A 12,521-nucleotide genomic window follows, 5' to 3' on the forward strand; every position below is an offset into this window, starting at 1 on the left:
TTTGCGTTTTTGATAATGTACATGACCTTTGTACTTTAATTGTGCTAGCTTCATGTAATCATGGATGCCTCAAAAACAACCCTTTGTTTAATCTGGGGTGAACTGGCAGAGCATCTTTGTTTGGGGTTTATAAGGTTTTCTGGGCTCCAGCCCCTCTGTTCTCCGACAGCTATTTTGCTCTCTTTCTTTCTGTTTGCTCTTTTCTTCCTTTTGGGTCTTTGTTAATTTGCTGACACTTGTGTCATGGGAAGGCAGCCTTGCTGTGAGAAGATTGGCTTGAAGAGAGGACCCTGGACTGTTGATGAGGACCAGAAGCTCATCAATTTCATTCTCAACAATGGGATTCACTGTTGGAGATTGGTTCCCAAGCTTGCAGGTATAAATCGTCATCGTTCCCATTTCTCTCTCTCTGTAACTGTGCTACTATTGCTGAAGGATAATTACTGTCTGTGTGGTATATCTTTGAAGGTTTGCTGAGGTGTGGGAAGAGTTGCAGATTAAGATGGACTAATTACCTTAGGCCGGATCTCAAGTGGGGGACACTGACAGAATTGGAGGAGAATCAAATCATCCAACTTCATTCACGCCTTGGTAACAGGTCCTTTAAGCAGTTTCACTCTCAATCTAAACTGGGAATTAACTGTTTGATTTCTTCATGCTCTTTCTGGTCTCTCATCTCCTTACCAATCTCCGTTCTCATTCAGGTGGTCCAAGATAGCAGGTCATTTCCCTGGCCGAACTGATAATGAAATCAAGAACCACTGGAACACTCGAATTAAAAAAAGATTAAAGCAACTGGGATTAGACCCTGTATCTCACAAACCCATTGAACACCCTGAAGAAGAAAAGATTGAGCAACTCTGTCATTCCAATTCATCAGAGGTGGAGGAAAAGAGCGTAGGAGTCTCACCATCTGAAACCCCACGGAAAGAAGAGCTTCTCGGAGAGAAACCAGATACATTTGCAGTGGGGCTGGAAAGCATTCAGAGCACAAGCAATAGTACTCTTGTCAATAGCTATGACATGTTGTGGGATGGCTTGGTAGAAGAAATGAAGCTACAGCCCAATCCTTCCTGTAGTTGCAGCCCTTCATTTTCCTTGGAAGACACTCCCCACCCTTACATTGTTGAGGACTCTTCCTCTCAAATGGTGAACTCTAAGCCATACTGGGCAGAGACTCTGGATTACATGTATGGGCTGAACTCTTTAGATGATGATTTCTACTTGGGAAATAATCATGACAGCTACCTGTAAAGGTTTGCTCATGATTTTATGATACTATAAACGATGAAAACCCTCCGTAATTTGTTCTTTTGCGGCCTTTTCTCCATTTAACATCTTGCCCAATCAATATTACCCCATCATCCCTGTAATATTGTGTGCTTTTAAAGAGGTTATCGTTTTAAATCTTGCTTGTTCATGGAGGCACGAAGCATCGAGCAAGAAAACATTAAATTTGATCCAATCATGGAAAAAAGAATCCTGTAGAGACCCATCAGTTTTCTAATGCTTTCAACTTTTGTCAGCTATTGCTTATATGAGAAGCATTTAAAGAAAACTTATAAAGATTACAGATGCATGTGGGTGATGCAATTCAGAATACCTCATCATCCCATGATTACTTCAAAGTTATAAAAACACTCTCTTAAGTTTTCACAGGGAAGTGGAAATGCTGGCGAACCCATGATCGGAAACAGGTGTTTCTGCATTAAAGATTGAGGAAAGGGACAATTACATCAATTATCTCGAGTGTCATCCTCATCTGATGGGCGGGGTTCATCTGTTTGGCTGCAACAAGCTTAACAGAAGAAGCAAGCGAGCAGTCAAGTCTTTATAAGAAATAACTGTTTTAACGACCAAACATTTTATTACTAAAAAGTAAAAATTTGATTACTAATAAAGAAATACCAGTTGTAATCCGAACCCAGAAGAAGATGAAACAGAGAAGAAAAAATCCTTTTATCTCGGCTTAATGGACTCTGCAAGTAACGGAGAAACACTGGCTGAAGCAACCCAAAAAAATGAACCCACAAGTATGGAAAACTCGAGAGAGAGTTGAGTAAAACCAATGGAAGTGTCCGAAATTTCTTTTGGATCTTACCTTGAGCGTATAGTAGGACGGTCTGATCTTCTATAGATTGCTCCATTTTCATGTCGTTCATGAGCAGATTGAGTGCTTCATTTTTTGTTATCCACGAAGACTAGCTAGAGATCTGCTCAGGGAAATTAAGCTTCAAGCTGTAAGCCGTTGATGTGGGAAGGTGATTTTCAATTATAGAATAATTGAAAAAGCAAGCGTTTAGGAAACAAACAAAACTAAGTCAAAAGAAAATTATATTCTTAAAATGGTTTAATAAACAATAATTTTGTAGAATTATTTTTAATCATTTCATGTTCTTTTGATTTGGTCAAACAGCAAGGTCTGTCTTCCTATTTCCTCAGCATCCATGCGGCTGTTCTGCCGCGAGGGCTACTAATATCGCTTTCTATGTCTTTCCTTCAGAAAGCGGCAAGAGGCTTCCACGCAACTGTTTCAGCTCCGCGTCTCACCAAATTCGCCCTCCTCCCCCCTCTCAAAGTGAGTCTTTTTTCCCCATTTTTACCCCCTTTCTGTTTGTCTGTTGAATTTTTTCGAATTTCTTGTTGCGTGTTGCACCGCTGACCTTCTTTTGCCGGGCCTCTTTTTTGTTTACTTTCTGGGTCTGGAAATCTTGATTTTGCTTGCTTTGAAAAAAGAAATCTTTGTCTTTAAGAGATTTTAAAATAGTCAATTATGCAATAACGCTGAGGCTGTAAATTGGACAAGACGTTGAGCAAAATACAGTTGATAGGCTGGCTGCTCATAGTTTACTAAGGAAAATACTGAAATGGGAACGCCGTTCTTTTATATGAGAAAAAATACAATCCAGAAGGTACCAAAGCAGAGGTGCCCATAACATGAATATTAGCTTTTAGTTTTGTATCCGATACTGGTCGCTTGAGAATGGTTACTCATAGCAACGGAAAGCGTGAGGAATGAATTTTATGAGTCACGGTAACAACGTAAATTTGTTTCCCCTTTTCAGCTCAGAAATTTGTACAAAATAATGAATTTTGTGAAGTTGACGAGTGCTTTATTTATTTAGTGGAGATGCTTGATGAATGTTTTTTCATGTTTAATTCTCCTATTTCCATCCCTTGAATGTTTAATTTGATTGAGCACCTTGCAGTAATCAGGTGCAAGATTTTTCACTTCCTGTGAAGTAATGTCCTAACTTGGAATCACCATTCAATTATATTACTCTTATCCGAAACTCAACAATAATTTATGGAAATATCTTTCCCATATTACAGTGATTTATAAATCTGCCCTGGTGTTGTTCACTGTAGACATGAGAATCCGCTCCCTAGAGACACTCAATTATGTTGTTATTATTTCTTTTAATAAAAGAAAAACAGAGGGCACTGTTTTGTAATCAAGCAACCACCGAACTTATGACATCTCTATCTGAAGGTGCTTGAGTTCGTAGCTTAAATTTGCAATGGTCTGCATCCTTGCTTGACATGATAATGGACATATGATGAAAGAAGTCAGTATACTCACAAGCCTTTTAGAAGAAGCCCTCAGTGAAGTCTTCAAAGTTGGATCTGCTGTGTTGATTAATTTGCTCAAGAACTTGCAACCAGAAACGGATCCTTTGGCCATAGGAACCAATATTTTGCATAAAAATAGTTAACTGCAATTAGACTACCCTAAGTATAGTTGGGAAGAGTGGTATTATTGATAATCTTCCAAGTAAATGATATATCCTCAATTTTTATTAGCTGAAGCATGCTTCAACTAAGCGGAGCGCTCATTTCCCGTTTTACTTGCAATGTGTCGCAGGTAGAGGTAGAATATGCTGATGGAATTATGTATACTTTATCTGCTGAATTTCTTAGAATTCATAGCCCAGCCGCAGACAGCAAAGTTAGATCAGTGGGTGGTGAAAAGGTAGTAACTGAATTAGATGTAATTATGCATGGATCATATTACGATGTACTTTTTCTTCTTCTTTGCATGTCTATTTTATTCTTCTTTGTACGTCAATTTTATTCTATCTTCTGGTGCAAAGTTTTCAAAATTCTTTTTTTTTTCTTCTCCTTTAATAACAGATGTTATTGTTCCATAAGATTCTGATTCCACATTATATCAGGTAATAATTGGGCGAAGACATGTGGGCATCATGTCTGCAGAACCTGTAGGAAATTATGGAGTAAGGTATTATAACCAAATTGCAGATGGTTTAATTTTACTCCCTTTATTGTAGTGATTCTGTCATCTTCCTTAGACTCCCAGTTTTTAGTTCTTTGTGTCTATTTTTTGGATGGTTCAATGCCTAAATTATGACTTTTGATTCTTATTTTCTGTTTACAGAATAATTTTTGATGACTTGCATAAGACAGGGATATACACATGGGATTACTTCTTTTATCTTGGAAGCAACAAGTTTGCTCTTATGAGAAAGTATATCAAAACCTTAAGGAGGCATGGTCTCAGCCGGGAACCTCAGAGGAAAGAAACAGTAAAAAACTGATGGTCTCCATCCAAAAAGAGGCCTTCCTTTTTTGTGGCATGAAGGTTGCTGAGACTCCATGAGGTGAAATGAAGAGGCCCTTGTCTTCAGAAAGAATCTCCTGTGATCCATACCTACGATATCTGAACTTTACAGACTAAACTTAAATCAAGTAGTTGCTACTGTTATGAGGCATTAACATGAGAAAGAACTGCTTTTAAGGCTCTGAAGTGTTGAATACTTTATACTGTCTCAAGATTTTTTCCCTACCTATCTCCAGCACCAAGGCCAGAAAAGCTCTCAAATTGATGTTAAATTCCCCTCTTTAAACCTTCTTATGTTTGGCATTTTTTTTTGCATGCACTCATTTCTGTGTGCTCAATTGAATTCTTTGATAGTGCTTATAGTGAAGGTATTTAAGAAGGGAAGCATTCTGAGCAAAACCATTTAAAAGCAAATCACTCTCCTGGTCACTACAACCAGAAGATGCAGTAATTCCCTTGCATAAATGCCTTGCCACATGATAAACTTAAATCATTTGCTGCCAAAAGGTTTCTGTCGACATGTCATACGCAAAGCAGTTCTAGTAACCTCATAGTGTACAGCAGTAGCCAAAGATTGCAAGAAGAAGCCACAGGCCAGAATGAAAACATTCTTTCATCAAAATGAAACTCTTCAGGTTGTATTCTGGCAATGTCTGATAAATAAACTGAAGAAAGTTCTCCTGCTTGATTGTTGCTTGATGTTGATCTGTCTTAGAGTCTGATCTATTTGTTTCACCAAGCCTACAGAGAATCTTCATGTTGTTTCTAGCAATGTCTGATAAAAAAACTGAAGAAAGTTCCCCTGCTTGATTGTTGCTTGATGTTGATCTGTCTTAGAGTGATCTATTTGTTTCTGCAACCCTACAGAGTGTTTTCCTGCAACTATGAATCTGGTGAGTTCCTTACAATGTCGAGAATGGCTATGTGAAAACTGCCTGAGATTCTTCAAAGTGGGATTTTAAGAAAACAACATGAGTCAGACATTTTTAAGTTGCACTGTACAAGCTAAGCAGACTGTTGAAGTACTCACAGATCAATGAACGCAACTCCACATGCATAATGTAAGTTTGATTCCATAACATTTCGTAATGTAACATCCATTTAAGTTTCAGATTTTGGGTAGCTTAAGATAATCATCCTTAACATTACTGGAGATGGTTTAGGTTTAATCGGGTTACATTTTAGGTTTTGGATTTTAACCCTGCCTACCACTCCATTCCTGTACATCATTCCCCATTAAACTAGTAATGGGTTTGGTTTTCAACCTCCGTCTCTACCCCCATCATTCTTTCAGCCAAGAGTTGAGGCATGTTTTCTAGTAGCATTTCTGCATTTGGGTCTTTATTTATTTCTTAATTGTAATTCTCACTGTGTGGTTGTTTCATGTTTGATTCCTGTCGAGTGATTTAAATCAGCATTGTTTGTCTAAAAAGAAGGGAAAGAAAGAAAATAACGTTAGCTATTGTGTCATTGATATGGTTATGATCTTGTTGGTAGTTATCTCTCTGTCTTGTTTGTTCTCCTTGTGCGTTTGTGTTGAAAATATTTGGATATTTCAATAGCCATGTTAGTTAAGTTTGTCACCCTGTCTTCTTTACCTCCTTAAAAGTCTTGTTTGATGTTTTTTATGTGGCAACATTGGCTTTATCTTTTCTGGGTTGAGTTTTTTGTACTATTTTTTGCTACTGCTTACTGTTCATGGCTACGCACAACACTTGCATCAAATTAACTGCAGACTAAATGTTTGAGAAACTGGACGCATGGTCAGATTGAGCCCATAACTATATGATATATTTATTTTGATCCTCTCTCTCTCTCCCTCAGTCACTCCCTCTCCCTCTCCCTCTCTACTTATGTTTCCTCCATCCCAGGTATGATAGAGACTAAGTTCATGGTTCACTGCTCCTCATACGGCACAGCTATTGTTCATGCTTACCTATTTCAGGAATCAATCATATCTCTTTTGCTTCACAATCGTCGCACTGTTTCTAAAGCTGCAATTATGTCTGCTCCTTGTGGCTCAAAATAACTAAAAAAATAATCAGATCAAATCACAATAACTTAAAAATAATCGGAGAGAATAGATATAAAATGCTAAAAAGTAATCAAATCGATATACAGGGTGAGCATCGGTTTTATCATTTGTGTAACCCACCCGTGCGCATCCTGCCAATGAGTATGGTAAAAGCAGGAAAATGGCGCGCATGGGGGGGATACATTCGTACTAATTGAAAAGCTTCCTACCTCCCAAAACTTCTGCAAGCACAGCTTTCATGATTCATACGGTTAGAGCTGCATTAAATGCTCTCCAAGTTCCTGAACAGCCCTTCAGGGAATTGGGTATTCAAGGAGGATGGAGGGGGGTGATTGGTAAAGAAATGGAGTTAAGGTGACCTGGATCTTTCATCCGCTTCGTGGGTTTGTTTTTCCTGTCTGTGTTTGTCGATTTTGTTGCTAATGGGTAAGGTGAAGGAAGGAAAGGAAAAGAAGCGGCCGAAGAAGAAAATCCCTGTTATTGACCTCAGCTCTCCTTCTCGAGGTAATTTTGGGCTTATTTTGGTATCGTCTGTTTCATTGGAGGAACTATTATAAGTTGTTTTTTTTCGAGATTGTTACTGGTATTGCGTTGGGTTCTGTTGGATGTGAAGATGACGGTGCAGCGGATGAGCAGTGGATGTGCGGCGGATGTTGCTAAGTCTAGTACTAGCATCATCTTGAGTTATAGAACTTTGAGATCCTCTGAGTTGCAGCAACTTCTTTTGGGAGGGGTAGGGGGTAGGAGTCTGTTCCCTGAACTTAGTTCTTGTAATAATAGACTGAGCATTTTACCTGAAGAAAAAGAAAATGGGTATACATTTTTGAAAGGCAGATATTATCATTTAATCTCTCTCAAGGATATTGGTGTTTCTGTGATGGTTCTGACATGGCTGTTAAGCATCGTTTGAATGTAGGATTCATATTTAAATTTTCTAATCCATCATGTTGTTTCTGGTTATCATTGACAAATCTTGTGGATTGAAGATTTCATGGTACCAGAGCAAGTTGCTGCGGCTCTGCCCATTTGTGCTTGATTTAGACGTAAAGCTCCTCACAAACTGGAGTAGAATGCGTTGTTGTTTTGTTTTTCTTTTAAAATACAAGTTTAAAAAGTCAGATCCAAAAAATACATCTTATTCCTACATGTAAATTCGAGAAGTTATATATTGGAGTTTACCCTGTAGTTCCTTCTATGTTTTTTTACTATATTAACTTAAGCTTCTTCTGGTTATTACCTTTGCATAGTAGTGCAGAAGCGGATGCCTTTTGGGACAATAATTGGAGAAACCAGCTGTAAGGCGATGCTTGACAACAGCAATTTATGTTCCATCGATGATTCTGCAGGCTGTAGCCTGTCAAGTAGAAGAGCAACCCGAGAATACTCAAACACCAATCAAAAGAAGAAATTAGACACTCACGTCTTTCAGTTATACTTGGAGTGAGTTAAAAATTCCAAAACAAAGCAGAGTGAAAGAATGGTTTCAAGATGACTGCTCTCTGAAGTAGTCATATTTGATTTTTTTGTAGGAAATTGTGGATAGATGTTCCTGAAGATAAGAAGAAATCGTCTACATATCTTGACTGTTTGTGGTTTCACTTGTATAATAAGAAAGGATCAGATAAAACTAAAGTCCTGACATGGATTGAACAAAAGGAGATTTTCTCTTGGAATTATGTTTTTGTTCCCATTGTCTGCTGGTAAGGGCTTTATCATCACATATTTTCTTCTTCCATTTATCCTTTGCTCCTCTCCAAAATGAGTTAGTTGCACTCAGCTTTTCACATGAAAGTTCAAATGGATTTTATAGGCATCACTGGAGCCTTTTAATCTTATGTCATCTTGGAGAAGACTTGAAGTCTGGAGAACCTTGTATGCTTTTGCTAGATTCTCTTGGGACTACAAATGCTATGCATCTTGAACCCCATATCAGGAAGTAAGCTAACATCTGCCTTGTTTCTGTTTTTTATGCAAATGGTCTACATGTTTGCATTTTGGCTTTTGCAGGTTTTTATGTGATATTTATGAAAGAGCTGGCAGACAGGAGGAGATAGGACTAATTCAAAAAATTCCTCTCCTGCTGCCTAAGGTGAACAATCTGAGATTTGTTATGGGTTATCTGCTGGTGGGCATCCATGGCCAAGCCCCGGATGGGATTTCTTTGGATTGTTTCTTCCTTTCTGTTCTTTTTCTTCCTTAACTTGCTCTCATGGTAGTGTTTATCTTGCCTGTCTGGACCTCTCAATAGCTTCATATTATTAGAATCTCAAACCTTGTTTGTGAGCATGGTAGTGTTTGTCTTGCCTATCTAGACCTCTCAATTTATGCAGCTTAAATTGATTTCAATCAGGTGATGAAGCAACGAAATAGTGATGAGTGTGGCAATTTCGTTCTTTATTTTATACATTTGTTTCTTCAGGATGATCTGGAAAAATTTAGTGTTTCTGAGGCAGACAAGTACTTTGTGAGTATCTTTGCTGGCAACCTTGTTTTACACTGTTTTCATTGATCAATGGTTCCATATTTGATGCTATAGTTGACAAACAATAGCATGCCCTCGATTTTTTCTATTTCAGATGAAGGAAATTTGGCATGATTATGAACAGCAGGAAACATTCTCCAAAAAATTTGACTCAATTGACTCACTGGATAGTGACTTATTTCAGCATTGATGCTTGCAATGGAACAGTGCTGATTTTTAAGTGGCTTTGCCAAAATCAGTGGATAATTATATTGTACACATATTCATGGAAGTTACAGTCAGGTTGGCAATCATATACAAATAGCATTAGACGAATGGATCATTGTCCAGAAAACCTCGTTAGTGGATCAAGCCTTCTCCTGCTTGTTGACTGTTGTCTTCTGGGAGTTCATGCGTCCAAAGTTGAACTTTGTTCGGTGTTTAATAACCCAGGCACTGCTCATCTACAGGACTCTTGTCAGGTAGCCCTAAGTTCATGCAAGCTGCAAGCTTCTTGATTGAAGACTTCCCATTGACTACATCGTAATAGTAACGTGAAGTCATGTTTTCTGACCTCGACTTTTTTACCTCCTTGTTCCTGGACAGCTAACTAACAAGGTTCTGAAATACCCATAGAAAGGAAGCACAATGAGGTTAGAACTAATGTAGCACTCTTGATGTGTAGACTCACCTTGATTGTTGGTATATGGTGAATACTGGAGATTGAATTCCTTGTAGAGCTATGATGTATACTGTAGTATGGTTATTTACTTATCTAACTTCTTTCAAAAATCCTACTTCTGTTGTGTTTTTTTCCCCTGTCTATGCAATTTTCTCCCAGTGCTAGAATTCCCATGTTGTTTTTCCTCAATTACACGTTATTGTAAACCACATGAATTGCACTGCTGCTGCATGATGGGAAATTCTGTTGGGAGTTGAGACACAGCCTGAAGCTGAGGAACCAAGTTGGTTCATAGCCTGGGATCTGGTCTCTATCATTATAGCTTATTAGAGAATAATAACGGTGCTTGATGCATTGCCTTGTTATGGTAAATGTAGTCTCCAGTTGCATTTTCTCTTGTAATTTACAAGGTCAGGTGTGAATAGACTACAACCTTTTTTCTATGTATTGGCTGGGCAGGTGGATTTGGTGAAACTCCATCTCGAAGAAACTTCAGGTTCTGTTTGTAAAACAGAATAGATATTGGTAGTATCTGTTATCTGGCTTCGATTAGGCTTCCGTTGTGTAAATTATCAGCCCGATTCCTCTTAAGAACAGATTCCAAGCTTGCTTTAACGATTTTGTATTCCCTTTTTTCACTCTTTACAGAAGCTCAACATTAAAATTATAGAACACAGGAATATAAGGACAAGGCTATCCACAGATTTGTTCATGTTCGTCACATTCCATCCAATCACAATGAAAAAGGGGAAAAATCATTTTACATTTCACCTATTTTTCCAAGGAAAGTACCAATTGGAAAAATATATTCCTTTGGATCGATTTGCTTGTGTTTACACCTTTTCGGTTTATTTTTTTCATGTTTCTTATTAAAACAATAAGAAATTCATGTTTATATCCCTTCTTTTAGCTTTCTATGGGGCGAAAAATTGCAATAAAAACCTTTTTATCCAATGATTTCCTCTTGGCAAAAACATACCTTGAATGAAAGCTAAAATCATAAATGTGTACCCATATTTAGAATATGATTATGGAACTAAATAAGCAATTGCAGACAATTTTACAGACTAAATTTACCTTGTCAACATTTGCTAATAAGATGATATAAGATCGAGTATCACACAACAAAGTTCACAGATAAATGAAACGAAAAAAATGATCTTTCGTAAATGAAGTCCTCAAAAGTAGAATTATATAGCTTCTGTGCAATCTTAAATCCATTTGCAGATAACCCAAACTTCAAAAACTTGATTTACATATTCAATATTCATAAGGATCAGTCAGGTGAAAAAAGAGAAGTTTTGAGGAATCATACACAGCTGAAAAGAAGTGAATTCTGGAAGATAACAAAGCATCAAAAGACCAATTGATTACAGAGATCTTTTAAGTCAAAAAAATCATAACAGCCTAAACAAGAAAAAAAATGATTGGAATAGTCAGGCAAGTACTGTTGAGTGTTCTTAGACACAACAATGCAGATGTAGTTATCTCAAAAAGGAAGTTTGTCTTCAGGAAGTTCCCAGTTGTCTTCTTCTTCATCATCCTTCTTGCTCTTTGACTCCTCAGGTTTAAAGGATGTTGGATTCCTGTTTTGAGGGCGCCTAAAAATATAGAAGAAAAAAAAAAATTCTTTCATGTATAACTTCTCACCAATATTTGTTAAAAACTGATGACAGTCAAGCTCCCTCTAGTAATGGAAAATACTAAATCCTCAGTATAATTAAAGAAGGTACACAACACCAACAACCATAAACAGAAACAGATGCCTACAGTGGAGGAATGAAATGCAAACAAGCAGAAAGATCCCTCTTGAAATGGAAAATAATATCATCTTCGTATAATAACACAAGGAACACAAAACCAACAACAATAAATACCTACAGTAAAGGAATTAAACAAGTATATGAGAAACACAAAGAAGATAAAAACACAAGAATCGAACTTTCTTTTTTAATGGTGAGGTCCTCGAAGAAACAGATGAAATCATAAAAAGTTAGCAGAATCCGAACCAAAAGAATAAAATGAAGTAACTGAAACGGGCACTTTAAACTCCATTGAAAATAGCCACCAACCCACTTGTGAGAACCCACAAAGATCTTAAAAAATATAAGAACAAGAACAAATTAAATTAAGCAAAAAAGGAAAAGGTTGCTCACCTTCTCCTCCTCCTCATCGCCTCTCTCTTTGCCGCTTCTCTTGTTTTCCTTTTTTTCTCTTCCTGCTTGTTCTCAAAAAACCTCCTCCTCTTACTCTCCTGAATCACCCCCGCCCTCATCACCTCCCTCCGAAATCTACCAAGCAATTTTTCCTCCGGTTCATTATCCTCGACGATGACCTGCACGTTGTACCCAGCCCTGGACAAAAGGGTATTGGCAGAGGCTGTAGGTGGGTATGCTACTGAGAAGTAATCGTGTGAAGATTTTTCACCCCTTTGCGTAACCGAAAGTTTCCCATTTTTGCCGAAAGTAGAAGGGGTAGATAAGGTGAGGCAAGAAGGAGATAGAGGAAAAGAAAGACAGGTCTGTGATGCCTTCGCTGGGAGAGGTGCCGGTGGAAGAAATTTGCAGATAAGAGACGCCATGAACGAAGAAACCAACAATAGGTCCCCCTCAGTCGAAGAGACAGAACATAATCTAGTTTCGAGCGCAAAATTTTGTGGTTTTCTAGGTCGGTATAGTTGCTGGCAGACAATGGACGAGTAAAATACGGATTGCTTCTGAAAGATGGCCGGAAATTGAACGAGGCTCACATACTACCTTGTGAA

At 37.9% G+C, this 12,521-nt stretch overlaps 4 protein-coding genes across 5 annotated transcripts; 3 read left to right on the forward strand and 1 right to left on the reverse strand.

The window, feature by feature from the left end:
• The first annotated feature begins 243 nt into the window (after positions 1–243).
• Positions 244–1,353, forward strand: LOC137963978 (transcription factor MYB20-like). The gene is made up of 3 exons (XM_068811220.1): positions 244–376; positions 469–598; positions 705–1,353. Exons 1-3 carry the CDS (start codon positions 244–246, stop codon positions 1,252–1,254), a joined length of 813 nt encoding a protein of 270 aa, XP_068667321.1. The 3' UTR covers positions 1,255–1,353.
• Positions 1,354–2,429: 1,076 nt separating this feature from the next.
• On the forward strand, positions 2,430–4,939 carry LOC137963980 (uncharacterized). The gene is made up of 4 exons (XM_068811235.1): positions 2,430–2,578; positions 3,866–3,973; positions 4,176–4,240; positions 4,397–4,939. Exons 1-4 carry the CDS (start codon positions 2,489–2,491, stop codon positions 4,554–4,556), a joined length of 423 nt encoding a protein of 140 aa, XP_068667336.1. The 5' UTR covers positions 2,430–2,488; the 3' UTR covers positions 4,557–4,939.
• Positions 4,940–6,832: 1,893 nt separating this feature from the next.
• LOC137963988 (probable ubiquitin-like-specific protease 2A) lies at positions 6,833–9,958 on the forward strand. Of its 2 annotated transcripts, none has more exons than XM_068811246.1 (7): positions 6,833–7,118; positions 7,862–8,054; positions 8,144–8,314; positions 8,425–8,550; positions 8,622–8,703; positions 8,965–9,078; positions 9,191–9,958. In XM_068811246.1, exons 1-7 carry the CDS (start codon positions 7,037–7,039, stop codon positions 9,284–9,286), a joined length of 864 nt encoding a protein of 287 aa, XP_068667347.1. In that variant the 5' UTR covers positions 6,833–7,036; the 3' UTR covers positions 9,287–9,958. The 2 variants fall into 2 exon arrangements, with proteins under 2 accessions (XP_068667347.1, XP_068667355.1); XM_068811254.1 differs by having other exon boundaries at positions 7,865–8,054.
• A 1,133-nt stretch (positions 9,959–11,091) lies between these two features.
• Positions 11,092–12,454, reverse strand: LOC137953458 (small ribosomal subunit protein bS21c-like). Its single transcript, XM_068800877.1, has 2 exons — positions 11,914–12,454; positions 11,092–11,358 (listed from the first exon to the last, which is right to left on the reverse strand). The coding sequence occupies exons 1-2, from the start codon at positions 12,336–12,338 to the stop codon at positions 11,247–11,249; spliced, it is 537 nt and encodes a 178-aa protein (XP_068656978.1). The 5' UTR covers positions 12,339–12,454; the 3' UTR covers positions 11,092–11,246.
• Between the last annotated feature and the right edge of the window lie 67 nt (positions 12,455–12,521).

This window comes from Aristolochia californica, unplaced genomic scaffold, assembly GCF_029961685.1.
Source record: "Aristolochia californica isolate CCGP_79_NKW_82.1479 unplaced genomic scaffold, dmAriCali1.0.hap1 SCAF_1, whole genome shotgun sequence".
NCBI classification, from domain to species: domain Eukaryota; kingdom Viridiplantae; phylum Streptophyta; class Magnoliopsida; order Piperales; family Aristolochiaceae; genus Aristolochia; species Aristolochia californica.